The following is a 19,919-nucleotide window of genomic DNA, read 5'->3' on the forward strand; positions in this document are numbered from 1 at the left end:
TGTTCTATTGACCCTTTAAGCATTATGTAGTGACCTTCCTTATCCTTTGTGATGGTTTTTACATTGAAATTTATTTTATCAAAGATTAATATCGGTACTCCTGCTTTATTCTAGTTGCCATTGCTTGGCATATTTTTCCCCATCCTTTTATTTTTAGTCCTTCTTTATCTCCACTGTTCAAGTGTGTCTCTCCCTTATAGACAGCATATTGATGGATTTTGCCTTTTTATCCAATCTGCTACTCTCCTTCTTTTCAGTGCTGCATTTAAACCATTCACATTCAGGGTGATTATTGAGAGTTAGGGTTTTATTGCTGTCATTGTGTTCAGTTCTTTTTGGTGTTGTTGGGAGTTACTTTGGCCCATCCTGCTTTCTGTGGCACCTCTGTAAGAAGGGCATCTCTCAGTGTTTCCTGTATTGCTGGTTGTGTTTTTACAAACTCCTTTTAAGTTCTGTTTTGGGAATATCTTGATCTCTCCTTCATATTTGATGGACAGTTTTACTGGCTATAATATTCTTGGTTGATAGTTGTGTTCTTTGAGTGTTCGATATATGTCATTCCACTGTCTTCTTGCTCGCATAGTTTCTGCTGAGTAATCATTATGCAGATGACACAACCCTGCTTGTTGAAACTGAGGAAGACCTGAAGCGCTTGCTGCAGAAAGTCAAGGACTGCAGCCTTCGATACAGATTGAAGCTCAACATCAAGAAAACAAAGATTCTCACCACTGGGCCAATTGGCAACATCAGTATGAATAGTGAAGAGATTGAGATAGTTAACAGTTTAGTTTACTTGGCTCCACAGTCAGAACTCTTGGTAACAGCGGCCAGGAAATCAAGAGATGATTTGCATTGGGAAAGTCAGCTGTGAAGGACCTTTTAAGAGTACTGAAGAGCAACAATGCCAGACTGGAGACTAAGGGGCGCCTGACCCAGGCTGTAGTCTTTGTAATTACGTACTATGCATTGGAGAGTTGGACAGTGACTAGAGATAATAGAAAGAGAATTGATGCCTTGAGCTGTGGTGCTGGAGAAGAGTGTTGAATATACCATGGACTGCTAGGAAGACAAACAGGTTTGTTCTAGAGAGGGTGAAGCCAGAATGCTCCTTGGACTCAAGGATTCTGAAGCTTCGTCTGACATACTTTGGGCATGTTGCAAGGAAGGACTGATCCTTGGAGAGGGACATAATGTTTGGGAGAGTGGAGGGACAGTGCAGGAGAGGAAGACCTTCTATGAGATTGATCGATTCTGTGTTTGAGGTGGTGAGAATGAGTGTGTCAGAGACTACGAGCTTGGCACAGGATAGAATGGCATTTAGGGCTCTTGTACATAGGGTCTCTATGAGTCACAAGCGACTCTATGGCACATAACAACAACAATTGGAACTTAGTCTTACTTGCTCTCCCTTATAGGTTACCCTCTGTTTCTTCCTCACTGCTTTCAGAGTTCTCTGCTTAGGTTTGATTCTAGTGAATTTGACTATGATATGCCTTGGTGTCTTTCTTTTGGGGTCTATTCTATATGGTGTTTGCTCAATTTCTTGAATATATATTCTCTCATTCTTCATTATGCCTAGGAAGTTTTCTTCCAGTAATTCTTCCACAACTTTTTCAGTGCCTTTACTTACTTCTTCCCATTCTCTTGATGATGTCGTGCATTATTCTTAGGTTTTCTTCTTTCTCCTATCTTTTTCATTCTGCTTTTTGTTCTAACAGTTCAGTGGTAACAATTCTATCTTCAATTTCACTGATTAGGTGTTCCGTCTCTTAAACTCTGTTCATATGTCCCTTCATTATGTTGACAGCCTCTGAAACATTGGACCTCATATTTTGTATTGTGCTTTCTTGTTTTTCCAGAGTTGCTAATACCTCATTTATTTTATCTGTGTTGTTTTGGATTGTTTATTGTCACTTCTTGGTTTTTGCTTTCAGTGTCCTATAATTCTTCAAGTTTGTCTTTCATCCATTGAAAATATTCAATCATTGTTCTTTTAAAATCTGTGTCAGAAAGTTTCATCAGACTTTCTGGCTTCAGGAAATCCATTGGTATTGTGTCATTTTTGGGGGGTGACATCTTGCTTTGTGCTTTTGTAGCTTGTGCGGTGATGATCTTTTTCTTTCTTGATGATGTTGTGGTAGGGTTTTTCATGCCTAAGGTAATGATAGGTTCTTGATCTGAAATCACTGCTACAGATGAGGACATAGCAGTTATGTTTCCTGTGTTCCTCTCTGAATTTCTGAACCAAAACAAGTGTCCATTCATGACGTGTGAATGTGGCCTCTTCTGTTGAATAATTGTTACAGCTAAGTCACACCAAGATTCTCCAGATTAAAGTCAGTTAGTTTACTGGACCTGAGGAGATGTGAGGGTAAGGGGGGTGGGGGGGAACAGGCAGGGTAGGCACAAGCACAGGTGTATGCTGGGTGGTGAGGGTGAGGGGAGAGCAGGCACAAACACAGGTGTATGCTCTGTGCTTTCGCCTGGTGGGGCTAGCTGTCCCAAGTGGGACTAGCTGTCCAGGTGGCACGTGGGAAGACCTCACTCAGTTTCATCTGTCCCACTCACACCTGGCAAGGGGTTGGGGTTCTGCCTGGATGTGGACGTGCAAGGACCTCACTCAGGTTACAGATATCCTGCTGGTGCCCAGAAAGGCTAACTACTGGGTGGGCACTCGCAAGGACCTCACTCGGTTTGCAACTGTCTCCCTAGTGCCCAGTTGGGTAGGGATGCACATGTATCCATGCAAGAAACTCACTCAGTTTGTAGATGTCCTATTTGTGCTCAGCAGGGTTACCTACCTGCCCCTGTGGGGACTTGCAGAGACCTCATTCAGGTTCCAGCTATATAGCTTGCACCAGGCAGGGCTGGCTTCCAGGTAGTCACGCTTGAGCTTCTCAGTCAGGTTGCAGATATCCAGCAGGGTAACGGCTACAGCAGGCTGTGGCAGGATTGCAGCAATGGCAGGTATAGTCACTCTGGGGTCTTGGCCTGTTCTCTAGTTTTTATTTTCTTTTATACTGTCTTACTTAAAGTTCACATGTTAGAAGCCACCTTCACAGAACTTTGCATCCTGAGCTAACCAAAAAACAAAAAGCTATGGTGATGGGAACCACTCACTGAAGGACGTAAAGCAAAAACTGAGTTTGATGGCCGTGGTGCAATCCTAGGCTCCAGATGCTGAGCAGACTCTTGTCTTCCTAAGACCCAGTCTTGATAATTGGAGAAGGGACATGATAACCAGCCTCCTAGTGAAAGTAGACGTTGAGCAGTTACACGGCATTTTTAGGACTGAGGAGCAGCTCCATCCTTGTGTCTGGATTCATCCAGGCTTCCTGAATGCCCTGTAGAGTCACAGTGGGATACAGGCCACCCAAGTATTGCCACTTCCTCCAGTGTCCTCTAACTTTCAGTGCCCCTGTAGGAAGAGTAGGACTGCCCCGTGGGATTTCCATGGTTGTCAGTCTTTATGGAGGCTTACTGCAGCATCTTTCTCCTGTAGTATGGCTGATGAATTCGAACTGTTGGCCTTTAAGTTTACAGCCAAGCACTGTGCCACAAGGGTTCCCACCCTACCCCTGGAAGAATTTTATTAATGTTGTTTCTTGGGGTTCTTTTGCTTCCTTTAGATAGTGATCCTTCTCTCTTATGGACAACTCCTTTTCTTACCTCCACCAACCCAGCTTCTGCTTACAGTCAAGAATTGTTAGCTGACTTTGAATCAGACCCAAGCTCCTGGGGACCCCATACACAGCTGAACGGGTGCTGCCTGGTCCTGTACCATCCTCACAATCACTGTGGGTCCAACTGTTGTGATCTATATGGTTTTCCCTGGCTTGATGTCTGGGTACTCTTCCTGGTCCATCCTAGTCTGGAAGCTCTGCAGGAACTCATTGAGCATCATAACAATACGCACGACAGGAGCCTCTACTGACAGCACTCTTATGGGACACTCTGGCCAGTGATGGATTCTAGTTGTCCTGTGTGGAAGAAGAGATCTCTCACTTTTCTCTGGGAAGGCTTGTCTACCCCGATAATCGAAACCAGTTCTGGGTGCTAACCAACTCTTCACTTCTAGCATCGCTTAGCACTAGGTGTAGCACTAGGATGAAGATGACTTGAGAGTGGTGGACACAGGCTCACTGCAGTGTCACTCTCTCTTCACATGAAAGTCCTCATCGCCTTAGTCACTCACAGTCCGTATGAATAGCAGGAGTGCTGGCTGCAAATCACAGGCCCGATGCCCATCCAAGGACACCTTAAACTGCAGATGACTCTGAAGAGGCCAGAGGGCTAAGAATGCCCCACTTTCTATTTTTAAAATGTGGTTATTACTGAGTCCTGGAAAATGCAAACTGCTGAACTCAGCAAGGTCTTGTGAATTTGGTAACATGATACCCTGCAACCTGGGAGACTGACAGCCTAGGATCCTGACTGTGAGGCCAAAAACTGCAGGCCGGCCAGACATAGCCAGACATGCCATGGTGAGTAAAATGAAGATCTGCTGCAGGAGAACAGGGTAAGGACCTGCTTTGGGTGAACAGGAGGGCCTGCTGCAGGTGAGCAGGTTGAGGGCCTGCTCTGGTTGAGCAGGATACAGGCCTGCTCCAGGAGTCACGACATGGTGAGGGCCATCACAGAGCCTACCTCAGGCCACCTCTGAGGTCTGCTGACGCAGTGGTTAATCATGCAGCTGCTAACCAGAGGATATGTAATTCCAGCCCACCAGCTGCTTCAAAGCCCAGATACAAGGCAGCCAGCTCTGTAAAGATCAGCAGCTTTAGGAACACTCTGGTGCAGGTCTTCTCCCGCCTGTGTGCTACAGTGAGTCAAAACTACGCCACTCCTGGGCACAGATTTGGAGACATAAAGCCAGGGCCCCAGAGTGAAGCTTGGAACCCTATTGCCTAATTGTTCTTACACTCCCTCCTTTACATTTGAAAAGAATAGGCTTTGACTTCTCACTCTGAGTGGTGAACATGTAAAAAGTGACTACAGTGGCCTTAGGAACAATGGGACTTTCTGTTACCACTTCAGGGCCTTTCTGAGAGAATGCTAGCTGAGACCAGTAAAGACCTTTTCCTTGGGCAAAACATTCCTCCCTGACTAAAAATAGTTTCATGCTCTTGACATAATTATGCCTTCTTCAATGTTACAGTTTCATTTTAAAGACAATTAGCTATTCTGCTTTGTTTGTAGTAGAGAAAAAGAAGTTGCATATGAGTGGCTAACTTCCTTTTCTCACTTACATCCCACAGGTCATGGGGCACACTTTCTTGCCATTGTCAGATTCCTGGCTCAGAAGCTTCTTGAGACTCTGGGACCTGCCCCTCCTAACCTCCTTTACCTCACTGTGCCTTGTCCACAGCTCTGTGCTCTGTCCAAGTACAACCAGGGAGAGTGGACACTCTGGGATCCCAGGAACCTAAGACAGAGTGACTCAGCCACGTTGCCACAGCACAGCCAGGGAGAGTGGATACTCTGGGATCCTAGGAACCCAAGACAGAGTGACTCAGCCATGTTGCCACAGTTGGTAACTGATGAGGCAAGACTGTCCCCAGACTGACTCACCATGGCCACCATTCAGTGCCAAAGGGGGTCATAAACAATGCCTGAGGTCTGATCAAGAGAGAAGATTAGGAGGAGACATCTTACTTTGATTTTAAGAGCTTTCTTATCCATGAAACCAAATTTTAACCATAAAAATCCAGACTCAAACTGTAAAAGTGTGCCAGAAAGTGCACTGCACCAATATGAATGTATCATTTCCTACTGGAAGTTGATTATTGTTGTTGTTTTGTGCCATATGTTATGTGCAGTCCATCCCCTCAGTTGGTCTTCCTTACTTGGACAAAGAATTGTACCAGGTGGAAGATAACACAAAGATTGGCTGTGAACAAATCTCCTTGTTTGGGCCTGGTTCTAGTGTGGACTGAGCTCTGGTTAGAAGATATAGTTGAGAAGAAATGCAAGAACATAAGAATGAACTTGAAATTAAAGTCAGTTTTGTCAGAAAAGTTACATACCAGAGAACAAGACAGGTCCTTTCTCTGCAAGTAGAATAGGGAAAGACCTGGTACCACATGTAACTTTGGTTAATATAGCTGACTAGCTTCCACGTTGAGCGTGTTTCTGTTACCATGGAATCAATGCACAAGTTAGTCCTCACACAGGCAGAAGAATTATACTAGGCAGGAAGAGACTAGAGGACAGTACCCAAGTACCAAAATAGCATACTGCAATTTCAGTGTTTCTTGGGAGAGCAGACTTTAGTGCATATAGCATTAAAATACAGGCTGAAACTTTTTATTGGAGCATAGAGATGGGAAGAAAAAGACAGGGAGGCAGAAATGAGGGTAAAATAATAAAAATACATTTATTAGAAAGTTACATTCTCAAAAAAAAAAATAAGAAAAAGAAAGAAAATTACATTCTCAAAGGAATAGACCTCCCTCCTTGGCAGGAGAAGAAAGGCAGCAGGCTGCTGAGGTGAGGCTCTATTTATGGCCTCCTTCTCTGGGTGAGCCTTGAGGCTGTAGTCCCAGACAATGCCATGGAGAGTTCAAAGTTTAGGGGGTGGTTCTCATTCTTCTGACATCACTAGTACCCAAAGGACCAATTCTATACATGTCAATATTGGCTTCCTGGTTCTCATAGCTTTTCCAACCATAAACTTTTATCTCTTCTTAGTTCTAGTCCTAACACTCCCAGGATTGAGTCTGGGCCAATAGACAATGTGGCAGAGAGTTCAAAATTTTGTGGACCGTTCTACTTTGGTTGGTTCTTGATGTCGTTTATATGCCTACACATGGCAGGATGGAGACACTTAGGTTCACTATTATTGTTTCCTGGTTTTGAGTGGATAGGGCCTGGTTGTGGCCACTTTGTTTGACCCTTGCCTTCTATTGATTCCCAACTTGAGCTTCATCTATTTTTATCATGGTGTTCATCCTAACATTCTTTCAATCCAGTTTTGCCTCATTTACCTAATTCTGACCCTGACACCTTCGAGTCACAACTGACTCATAACTGACCCTCTATCAGGATGACAGAGGCTGTAATGGCATATGAGGAGATTGTTCACCTTCCTAACAAGGAATTCAAAAGAACAATAGTCAAGTTGTTTCAGTGGCTAAAAGAAAAATACAGAAAGAATGCAGGAATCTGGAAGCAAAACCATAGAGGAATTTAGAAAACAATACAAGACAAAACAGATAAAATCAATAAAGCTCACAAAACCATAGAAAAATAAGAAACAGAAGGGAATTTTCTCAATATAGTGAAAAGTATATATGTAAAACCAAGAATCAACATCATTCTCAGGGGAGAAAGACAAAACATTTTCCTTGCAAACAGGGACCAGACAATGATGCCCACTGTCGCCACTTCTTTTCAGTATTGTATTAGAAGTACTTGCTAGGGCAACACAAAAGAAGGAAATAAAAGACATCCAGATCAGCAAAGAGATGGTTAAACTGTTCCTATATGCAGTTGATATGATAGTGTAAACAGAAAACCCCAAAGACTCAAAAAAAGAGCTGTTAGAGTAAATACACCAATTTAGTAGAATGCCAGGATGTAAGATCAATATCCAAAAATCAATAAGATTCCTCTACAGTAACAGAGAACTCAGAGAAGGAAAGCAAGAAAGCAATACCATTTAGAATAGCCAACTACAAATTGAGATACTTGGGAGTGAACCTAACTGGAGATACATAAGACATATACAAAGAAAACTACAGAACATTTCTGCAAGACACAATAAAAGACCTAAAGAAATGGGAAAATGTGCCCTGTTCATGGATAAGAAGACTCAATATTGTGAAAATGACAATCCTACCAAAAGCAATCTACATATTCAATGCAATCCCATGGGCAGGGAGAGAAGTGCAGCAATGAATGAATGGAAATCCAAAATCTCTGTAAATGCTCATTAAAATTATTAAAAAAAAGAAAGGGAAATTATCAAATTTATTTGGAGCAGCAAGAGACCTTGAATAAGCAAAACACTTCTGAGAAAAATGAGGTTGGAGGCATAGCACTCCCTGACCTCAAAGCCTACCAAAACAGCATGGTACTGGTACAATGACAGGCACACAGACCAATGGAACAGAATTGAGAACCCAGAAATAAACTCAGCTATCTATGGTCAACTGATACTTGACAAGGAAATGAAAACTATCAAGTGGGGAAATGATAACCTCTTCAACAACTGATGCTGGCAAAAGTAGCTGAAACAGGATCCAAATCTTACATCCTACACAAAACTAAAGGTAGATCAGAGACCTGGAAATAAAGCTCAAAACCGTAACATTCAAAAGAGACAAACTGGGATCAAGCTTAGAAGTGCTATTCCAATGTATAAATAAAATGCCAAATACAACAGAAATGCACAATCTAAAGAGGATAAAATTGATACATGTGACTTTCTAAAGATTAAATCCCTGTGCACATCAAAAGCATTTTCCAACACGGTGGAAAGAAAACCTACAAACTGGAAACAAACATTTGGTAATACCATCTCAGACAAGAGTCTCATAATGAAAGTCTACAGAATACTCCTGGGCTTCTGCAAGAAAAGACTGATAACCCAATTACAAAATGGGCAAAACACATGGAAAGAATTTTCACAGAGGAAGATATTCGACTGGCAAAGAGACATATGAAGAAATGCTCCAAATCATTGGCAGTAAGAGAGATGCCAATCAAAACCACAATGAGGTACCATCTCACTCCTGTAACAGTGACAAAGTTTAACAAGGCAGCAAGTAATTAATGTTGGGGAGGATGTGGTGAGAAAGGAACTCTTATGCATTGTTGGGGGGCTTGTAATATGGTACAACCATTCTGAAAGGCAGTTTAGCGCTTCATCAAAAAGCTGAACATAGAAGTTCCATATGACCCAGCTATTCTACTACATGGAATATACCTTGAAAAAAATGAGAACTGAGGCACAAACTGAGATTTGTACACAAATATTCATAGCAGCATTATTCATTATTCACCATCACAAAGAACATTGAAACAGCCCAGATGTCCAACTACAAACAAATGGATTAAGAAATTATGGTACATTCACACAGTGGAATACTGTGCAGCATGCAGGAGCAATGATTTTGTAAATTATTACCTAACTTGGGAATGACTGGAAAGCATTATGCTGAGTGAACCAACTCAGTCCCACAAGGGTAAATATCATATAAAACCATTAATGTAGAATGAATATAAGGAGGCAGGAGGGGTGAGAGAGGCTGGAAGCAGAGGGATGTGGACGTGCAGAGGGAAGGGGGATTAATACCGGGTTGTACAATTTGATGGGTGGGAGAGGGTGAGGGAAATAGAAAGAATTTGTTTTAATTTGTATTAAAATTCTGTAAATAAACTAGTAGAAAACTTTTTTAAAAAGAAAAATAATATGAATTTTAAAAAATGAAAGAAAGAACAACAATCCAGAATAATAAGAACATCATTTCAGAATATGTTATTATACTGAAGGGGCAGATAAGCAGAATTATAGACTTAGGACACAGAATCAGTGGAACAGGAGATAGAACTCTCCTCACTGATCTGCTACAGCAAAAGGGGAAGAACATGAAGAATGTCTAAGAATTACAGTACATGATACTTGGAAAGGTGGAGGGTCAGTGGAGGAGAGGAAGACCCACAACCACGTGGATAGAAACAGTAACTGCCCCAATAGGTTCTAGTGGCAGGAAGTGTGAGGATGACAAAAGATATGACAGAGTTCAGATGTGTTGTTCATAAGGTCGCTATGGGTAGTACTCAACTTACTGGCACCTAACAACAACGAATAATTAGAATTCTAGAACAGGGAGAAGCCAAAATAAAAGGTACTGAAAAATGATGGAGTATTTACTAGAAGAAAGTTTTCCTGATGTCATAAAAACAAGAAAAATTACATCCAAGAAGCTGAACAAACCCTAAATAGAATAAACCTCAAAAGAAAAACACCAAAGCATATTATAGTCAAATTCACTTCTCAAAGATCAAAAACAAGGAGAGAATTCTGAAAGCAGCAAGAGAGAAACAATTATATATAAAAGAGAATTTTATATATATATAAATTATATATAAAAGAGTAAGTGCCAATTTTTCAACAGAAAGCATGTGAATAAGAAAACAGTGAAATCACGTAATCAAAACTCTGAAAGAAAACAACTGTCAACTGAGAATCCTGAACCCATTAAAAAATCTCAGTCAAATATGACAGAGAGACCTGGCATTCTCAGGAAAGCAGAAACTAAAGAAGATTTTGCAAACAAGGCCAATGCTGCAAGAAATGCTAAAGGAAGTCCTTTCTACAGAGATACCACTACCAAAAAGTAGATGGATCAGAGGAACCAGCAATGTACCAAAAACAGGACAGCATTAAATCTTGTCTCTTGATAATCACACTTAGCATGCATGATTTAAATGCCCTAGTAAAGAGAAAAATAGTGGCAAATTGGATTAAAAACCAAAATCCATCAATTTGCTGTCTAGAAGAAACATACCTGGAAAACCAAAGATAAAAATAAGTGGGGGTAGGGGAGAAATATATACCAAGCAAACAGCAAAAAAAGAAAAGTTATTAGTTTTTAGTGTTGCATAGTACTCCACTGTGTGCATGTACCACAGTTTCTTCTGTCATTGGCCCATACTGGACTCCTGGGTTGTTTCTGTCTTTTTGCTGTTGTAAATTTGCCCTGCAGCTTGGTTTGATTTACTACCTACCACTCCCTGTGGGACAGCCTGCTTTTGAACAGGTGTCTTACCAGCAGAAGTTAGGACACACAGATACAATGAGCCTGAGATTTAAAATAGAAAATAAAAAGGAAAATGGGAAGAATTCAATCACATACTTCTCTGGCCCACAACATGACAAGGGTTTTTTCCCCAGGGTCTACTCAAATCCATTAAAAACAAACATTCCGGTGCAACCACTGTGGAAGGCGGTATGGCACTTTATAAAAAAGTTATAAATAGAGATACTATTTGACCCCACAATTACACTACTGGGAATATACCCCTAGGAGACCATTACTGACATCCAAGCAGATGTATGCATACCCATGTTTATTGCAGCTTTGTTCACGATAGCGAGGAGTTGGAAACAACCTAAGTGCCCATCAACAAACGAATGGATAGAGAAGCTATGGTATAGTCACATAATGGAATACTGTGTTGTATTGAAAAATATGGAACTCATGCAATATTATTCAAAATGGGTGACCCTGGAGGACATTATGCTGAATGAAGTATCTCAGTCACAAAAGGGCAAATACTGCATGGTGCCACTGTTGTAAAACAGAACTGACTTTGAGGTTGGGGAGAGACTGAGAAAGACGGGTTCAATAGTGTATACTGCATTGAAACAGATGAGGGAGAAAACTGTTTAAGAGGGATTATGTGATTAGGTATTTTTGACATGGCAGGAGTCTATAGCGAAGGCTACATGGTGGAGTGGACCTAAGGGAGGGTTTATAAAACAATGAAAGAATTTGTCTTTTACTTTTCCAAGAGGGTAGTGTACTAAGGGGGAGGGATGGAAGGGGAGAAAGGTGCAACAATGAATGAATGGAAATCCAAAGTCTCTGTAAATTTTTACTGAAATTAATAATAAATTTTAAAAAAAGGAAAGTTGAAAAAGAAAAAAAGTGAATGAGTTGAGAAACTGTGGTACATTCACACAATGGAATACTACACAGCACTGACAAGCAACAATTTCAAAAATACTACGTAGCTTAGGAGAGGTTGGAGAGCATTATGCTGAGTGAACTAATTCAGTTTCATAAGGACAAATATTGTATTACCATTATTGTAAAAATAGAAGGATGACTAGCAGGATGTGTATACCATGGTCCAAAGTAAGAAAGGGAGGGAGGAGGGACTAGGGTGGGGAGGAGGGAATCACCACATCACAGAATTTGGTAGGTGCAAGAAGTTAAGAAGGATCCATTTGGGACCTAAAAAGACAAGGTAATAGTAGGCATAGATTATAGTAGGCATAAAGGTGATTTTACAAAATACAGTGTGTGGGAATGAATCTATGAAACACAGCATGAATGAAGGAATATATGAAACACAATGTATATGACTTAAACACAATGTAAATTACCTGTGTATGCAAATCAATATAAAATAAAATTCTCTTTAACTCCCCCCCCTCCAAAAAAAAACCACACAAAACCATTCCTGGGCTAAGTAAGTGACTGTCACTCAGTTTCAGAGAGCTGTAAGTATATGGTCCCTGAGAGGCAAAACCTCACAGCAGTGCAACCTTTAGAGACTAACTTTTGCCTAAGTCTGCATGAATGTGAGGCAGGTTGTGTGTGGAGTTGAGTGGGAATTGAATACCCCAGCCCACCCTAGACCCTAGTGAAGTAGCCCTCAAAGATTGTGTTGGGTTTCCTTACAATTCTTTGCAATTGACTCCATTGTGAATTTTCTATCCCACAACCACAAGCTGGTCAGTTCAGCACAGATTTCCTAGGAGAGGTGGTTGAGGGCAACTAATATCCTCTAGCTTCCTTGTGTGCTGTGCATGCATGTGAGATGTTGGGGCTTTTTGAAAGCAAATGTTCTGTTGTAATCCTACATGATCTGTCCTTGGTGGGAGAAAAAGGGACAAAGGAGGTAACTCTGAGGGATCTGCCCATCATCCATCTGCTGCTGTGCTGAGGTAGTTGAAGAAAAGGGTTTATCTTTTCCATGTGTTTTGTTTCATTTCTGTGCTTAATTTTTTCATTTGGATAAGAGATGGTTACCTGTCAATGTGTCCCTTTTTGCATTACAGGATGTTAAAGTCTTTAGTGAAGACGGGACATGCAAAGTGGTGGAGATCCTAGCAGACATGACAGCCAGGGACCTGTGCCAGCTTCTGGTTTACAAGAGTCACTGTGTGGATGACAACAGCTGGACGCTAGTGGAACACCATCTGCACCTCGGACTAGGTAGGGAGCATCCTCTAGCTGGTGGCAGTGTCTCTCTAGGCATGAGGTCTTGGATGCTCAGTATGCAGCCTATCATAAAGACCCCTGCTCACATACCTGACACATAACTATGTCATATATTTGACAGCATCTCCAGCTACCATAGCCAGGGTCCTCTGTTCACGGTTTTCAGGCTTGCTTTCCTTTTCATGAACTCCCCGTTCTCCTTCCTCCTCCCTAGTCCTATCCCAGGAGTGTAATTGTGAAGCATTGTTTAAAAAAATGTTTTCTAAAGGGCCTAGAATGATTAAGGAGCTGCTTCTTGTGGTTTGGCTCACATTGACATCATTGCTCTTTAGCACTTTGGAGAAGTCACTGACAGCAGATTTCCCCACTACAATAGATCTATTGATTTCCTGGTTGCTAGTGTCAAGGATATTGATTGTGGATCCAACCAAGATGAAGTAATTGACAATTTTTATCTCTCCTACATCTATCATGATGTTGCTTGTGAGAATTTTTATTTTCTTGATTTGGAGATATAACAAATATTGACGGTTGTAGTCCTTCATCTTCAGCAGTATTTCAGTTCCCAGTCACTTTCAGCAAGCAAGGTTGTATAATCTGCATAATACAGATCATTGATGAGTCTTCCTCATTTGGTATGTTCTTTTAATTAAATATCACTCCTTTACCTGATATATCTACACTGTATGCCCAGATCATGCTGTGTAAACATGGGTTAGCATTTCTTTAAGTCATGATTGCCAACTTCCCATACTCTTAGGTATATGTTGTGATCCACTTTCTAGTTGTGTCCTATCTCAAGTGATTGTCAGACACTCAATAAGATGGATTAACACAATGACTACCACAGTGGGCTCAAGCATGCCAGAGATCATGAGAATGAACATGATAGGACAAAGTTCAGAAAAAGTTGTTCACAGAGTCGCTGTGGGCCATTGTCAACTCGATGGAACCTAGCAACACCTAATAATCTTCTGAAGAGTTGCATGGAGGCAGAAGCTTTTGTGTGGTCACTGCCCTCCTCCTCTTTCCAAGCAGATTCACCAGGGACTCAGACTGTCCTGTCCAACTCCAGGTTGGAACGTCCATGAATGGACTCTGCAGTGGTCTGGTGAGGCCATAATAAGCACTTGTTTGCACACAAGTAATGTGGAAAGTAAGTCATCGTGGCAAGCCTACCACATCACATATCCAGAACTCACTTTCCTAAGCCTCCATGTATTCAAACAACGAATAAGATATCCTGGCTCAGACAGAAGGAATTGTGTTGACTGTTAACTTGAAAATTTTAGCAGGAGTTGTGTTAACATTGCAATTTCACAAGCTTAGAGCACTTAGCAAGGAACCAGTATGCATACAATTTTAACATGTAAAGATTGTTTCCACAGTTCTGATTAAAAATTTCCTAGAAATAATTCTTCATTTCTGGCGTATCACACCAAAAACCTGCTACCATTAAGTCAATTCTGACTCATAGTAGTCAAGTAAAAGAGAAAAGGGAAAGGCAAAGACGATTTTTGAGAAGAGAAAGCAGCATTGAATCAAATATTGAGCCTTGTTGGGAAAAAAGAGTGAATGAATGAACCTCACATGGTCAGATTCTTCATGGACTTCCCTGCATGTATATTACTCAGAAATTCCATCTTTCTCCTTCAGTTCCTCTGTCATTATTGCTATATGTTGTTAAATTGACTACAAGTCATAGCAACCCTGTGAACAACAGATCTGGACTTGCCATATCCTGTACCATCATCACCATCTTTGATATACTCGAACTCATCTTTGCAGACAGAGAGAGGAAGGTCCTAAATAGGATAGACTGACACCTTTCTCATTAGCAGCAAGCACATTTCTTCTGTCTGGGTTTTGTAGGGGCAGGATTTTGGCCCCCAAGTTGCCCCTACCTGGAAGGTCAGCCTCCAAGGGCCTCAGCTGTCCATCAGCTCCCCTATTCACAGACCACCCTCACCTGTCTGTAGTCAGTGCACTAAGGCCAACATTTCCTTTTAATTCTTAAATTTGGTTACTGTCTCAACAGAAGATGATCTCTTTCCACTTCTCACCAGCATTCTGTGTTGAGCTCAGCAGTACAAGGAAGGATGAGCCAGGTGCAGTGGTAAAGCCCCCTGGTGCTCAGTGGATGGGAGAATGCCTTCCATGTGAAGCCCTGCCCAGGTGTGAGACGTGGAGATGCCAGCCTGGCACCAGCTTCTAGGTAGTGGTTGATGTCTCAGAAGACCAGTAACCTGCTTATGGGTCCTCCAGCACAGTCTTTCCTATACTCAAGGAGACAACTCCAACTCAATCAACTTATTTTATTTGATATATTCTAAAAAGGATGTTTTTTAAGTCTCTGGTTGGTGCAAATTATTAGCATACTCAAGTACTAAGGGAAAGGTTGGAGATGTAAACTATCTGTAGCAAACCTTATAAGGAAAGCTTGGTGATCTACTCATGAGAAATAAATTATGGAGCCTGAGAGAGTGCAGGTACACACTGACATGCATGGGGTTGCTGGTGATCAGTAGACTGGCTCATTTTTCCTATCTCGGTGTTGATGTGCACATAGAGGCCTGCTGTCCTTTCAACTCCATAAAGCAGTTATCCCCCACCCCATCAGTGACTAACAGCTTGTAATCTCTACAGAGCTTCTAAAAGTCAGAATTTCAGAGGTTACCTAACTAGACTCATCTTTACAGCTAAAATATAGGCACAGATGGTATGTTCTTAAACCCTAGGGACCCTTTCTCATACTCAAAAATGAGCAATGAGTATATAAAGTAAGGGGCCCACGTTCAGCAGAGACGTATGAGGGTCCTAACCCCCACCAGCACTATCAGCCTGGGAACACAGGGCAGCAGGGCTGTCACCTCCAGGAGCACCCCTGTCTGGTGGCAGTTTCCCCATCATTACTCTAAACCACAAAGCTTAGTCATCCTTGCCTCCAAGGAACATTTGACCACACTCTTTCTAAGAAATAATCTATTTTTCATACTTTGGGCATGTCGTTAAGTGAGGCTATTCCTTGGAAATGGACATCATGCTTGGAAAGACGCAGGGTCAGTGAAGGAAAGGATGATCTCCAATGAAATGGATTGATACTGTGACTTCAGCAATGGGCCCTAGGGTCTCAGAGCTGATGAGGATGGCACAGGGTAAGGCAGGTTTCAGAATGGCTGTTCATAGGGTTACTATGAGTCATACTTGAATCAGCAGCACCTAAAAACAACAACAACTCTGAACCACACTGGTTTGTAGGCAAATAAGGCTCCTTGTTTCTGGAACTGAGTCCCTGGCCAGCTCCTGTGACCATGACCCCTTCTGAAAATCCCTTGTCTTTGTAGGCAGAGTCTGTGGTGATTAGTGACGTTGTATAAGTGTTGTGTGAGTTTCTGAGTCTCCGTTTTTGTTTATTTGTTCCTCTCAATGCCCTCTCCATATCTATCCTGCCAGAGATCCCTTGGCATTGTAGCTCCTAAGTAGAGCAGGAAGACCTGGGATGTGACCTTGACCATCCACACAGGCCACAAGTTCAGCCAGTGTGCGGTGAAGTGTAAGAGGATCATTGAGAAGTCAGTCCCATCCTGCTTGCCTCTGAGCCCATGAGGGTGCATTTCTCAAGGTTTGGCTCAACTGAAAAACTCTTAACAAGTAAAGGATTTAGTGATGATAAAGGGGTTGGCTGTAGGGTCACCAAGTAAACAGATTCCTCTTTTTTTGAAAATATGCGTGTATATGTGGAGACATTATGTTTGGAAACGTAGGTCAGTGTAAAAGAGAAAGACCCTCAGTGAGGTGGACTGGAATGATGACTGCCACAGTGGACTGGAGCTAGCAGATGCCATGGTGCAGCATCAGGCAGGGTTTTGTTCTTTACACTCAAGGTTGCTGTAAGAGCCTACTGGGCAGCACCCACTGACCACAGCAGAGACAAAATGACACTTTGGTGCCCCGTGGGGTTTAATGCAACTGTGCCTCCACTCCCAGCATGAGCAGCCACCCACAGCAGTTCAGGAGACTGGGGTAAGTGGTCGGAGAGGCTGGAGTTCAGAGATTACTGTTGCAGCAGATTCTCTGGGTGGCAAGGGCTTGAAATAATGAGATGATGACCTTTCAGTGAAAATGGCAGGGTCTTTCCTGGGCTGTGTTCAGCCTTACACTCATTTCTCATTAAGTCCACACATTTGGATTGCTGCCACGGTGCCGTTTTGGATGGACATGTAGGAAGGTGCTAGAGGAGAGGCAGCAGGCTCTTGTCAAGTTTCTTGTCCTGACAGGACAGATTCTGTTCTGTCATAATATTCACATCTGTTAAATCTAAAAGTCACTAGAAGAACATCCTTTCTCCAATTAAGTATAAAAGAGAAAGAACACAGCTTAAAGGATTTATCCATATGCTGCCCCATTATCTTGCTGATGACTTTGTTCAAAATGACTGCGTCTGGAAAGATCTGAAAAGCTATCTGATACATGTTGATGGTCACTCTTTTTTCTCAAAGGGGCTGACCCTAATGAGAGACCACGGGCTTGTTTACATCATGCCTTGGTGTAAGAGACTGTTCTGATGCTGTGGAATGGGAAAAAACAATAAGACTTTTCTATGTCATCTGGTTTTCTAATACTTGAGATGTGGAGTTCTGGGCCATAGGTTGCTGAGTGATACAAATGGTAAGACTGACATTTTGAACCCAACCTACTGAGGAGGTTGCTTCTGTAAAGATAACAGCTGAGAAAACCATAGGATACAGTTCTGTTCTGTCTGTAACACATAGAGTCTTCATGAATCAGAATCAACTCAATGGTGGTGGTGCTGGTGGTGGTGCTGGTGGTGGTTGTTTGCTATCGAGTCAAAACCGACCATAGCTGACTAGGTTTTCAGAGGCAGTAAATTGCACAGGGGGAGATTGCCATCCTTCTCTCATGGAGCAGCTGGTGGATTCGAATCTTTGGGATACAAGACTTTGGGATTACAGTGCTGCTTCTTACAACTATGCTACCAGAGCTCCTTAACTCACTGGTGGTGGTGTTTTTTGGGGTTATGTTCCATTGAGTCTCCTATGACTCATTGCAACCCTATAGCTACAGCATAATAATAGAGATATCCCATTCTCAGTCTTACCTGGTAAAATTTTTCAGTCAGTAAATCAACTCTCAGTAGGTTTTGAAGGAAGTATTTTCTCTGAATAAAAGTTTGTAAGAGAGAAACTGATTTGTTAGGTTTTTTCCCCTAGAAAGTCCATTTTGAATGAGTAACCTAAGTTAAGCTATACTTTAAATCTGAGATATATCTATATAGATATATAGATATAGATAGATAGATAGATAGATAGATAGATAGATAGATAGATAGATAGATATACACACACATACATATACATATATACACGCATATATACACGTATATACATATATATACATAAACATACATATATACATATCACCAACTACCTAGAGGAGCAAAGTCAGTGAGGAGAAAAAGAAATTCTATGTGGAATAAGTGCCTATCACAGTAATAAGATAACACTAACCTTCATATAATGGAAGTGGGATGGTGTCATATCAGAGACTCATTGTTGGGCTCTATTGGTGGCATATTCAGCACTCGGTGACTGGGTTACTGTAACCAGCTTAGCCTTAATGAGTGTAAGTCCACATTGCTGAGCCCATGCATACCAACCATCTGTGCCAAAATACGCAATTCATTCTTGAACCCATTCAGCATTGATAGGAGTGGCTGAGGAATGAGAATGAATATAACATCCTATCCACCTGACTGTTAAAGTCCTTCTCTGCTGAGGCCACCCTTTTAGGAGTAATCATTTGATTTACCAGTATTTCCACTTCTTGGCCCTTTCAAATTGGTTTGTCCATGCCTGTTCCTCATACTCCTTGTCACCAATTTCCTATTGAAGTTCTTCCCATGTGCCTGACCATTCAGTCAAACAATTTGCCTTATTCCTTGAATTGGCATACTGATTCATTTGACCATGTCCTCCTAAGCAAAATTAACATATAGAAGAAATATTAGCAATAAATACTTTGGCAGTGTAGTGGGGTCCTTCCTTAAGTGGGCCCAGCCTCCTTCATCTTGTGATGTGGTTCTATAAAGTAGCTTGTATCTGGGAATCAATTGTAAGGCCTTGACTAGTCTATCAATTCATGTAAGACAAATTCACTTGACCTAGAGTTCTTTTGGTTGTACAAATAAAGTAAATATTTACTTAGTGTCTCATATTTTTCTTACTTCTGTGAATACCATGACTAGAAATAAATCCATATGAGCTAGATTGTTTTGTTGGTTGTTTTTATTACTACTTTGCATTGACTATCTCTTGTAGTAACCAGGCCCATCTTGTATTCATTAAGTGCTACCACTTGGCCCCTAACACAATGAAACAGAGTCATCATCCCCACTATAGTTAGGTATATTTAATTTACTGAAGGTAGTTCTTGCTATCAAATGTAACTTATATACAATTGCAATCACTGCAGTCTTAAAGGATGCTGAGCTTCCTTCACAAGTTTGTTCTTCACCATTGTCATGAAAGGTGACATTTGCTAAACACTCCCTGTGGGTTTAATAGTCTAAATTCATACAAACATGATCATTTCACCAAGCCTTTGGATACCTTTATCTATATAATATATCAAGACAGGTCTAATACTTATTTCAACTTAAATTAGTATAGACTGAGGCTAAATCCATACTTCAGTAAACCAAGCCAAAAATTAGATATTTATGTAACCTCCTGATTTGAAACATTGTATGGAGAATCTGTGTTTAATGAACCTCTATAAATAAACTCATAATGATCCAACTTTGTGTTCTTTGAACCATTATATCCAGTAAAGTAATTTTTTACTTTTATTATTGTGATCATGACCCTGTACTTTTTTTTTCTTTTTTTATATTTTAATTTATTTATTGTTCATGTCAATGAACATCTACAGAGATTTTGG

General features: G+C 41.3%; 1 protein-coding gene across 2 annotated transcripts in view; it reads left to right on the forward strand.

Moving 5' to 3' along the window:
* GRB10 (growth factor receptor-bound protein 10) overlaps positions 1–19,919 on the forward strand; it is a 108,606-nt gene that overhangs the window by 41,177 nt on the left and 47,510 nt on the right. For both annotated transcript variants that reach the window (XM_006901588.1, XM_006901589.1), the window contains exon 3: positions 12,797–12,953. In XM_006901588.1, coding sequence (XP_006901650.1) covers positions 12,797–12,953 — 157 coding nt within the window. The remainder of the gene's footprint in view (positions 1–12,796; positions 12,954–19,919) is intronic.

Source organism: Elephantulus edwardii, unplaced genomic scaffold, assembly GCF_000299155.1.
Source record: "Elephantulus edwardii isolate Elephantulus edwardi_28Jun2011 unplaced genomic scaffold, EleEdw1.0 scaffold00337, whole genome shotgun sequence".
NCBI lineage: Eukaryota > Metazoa > Chordata > Mammalia > Macroscelidea > Macroscelididae > Elephantulus > Elephantulus edwardii.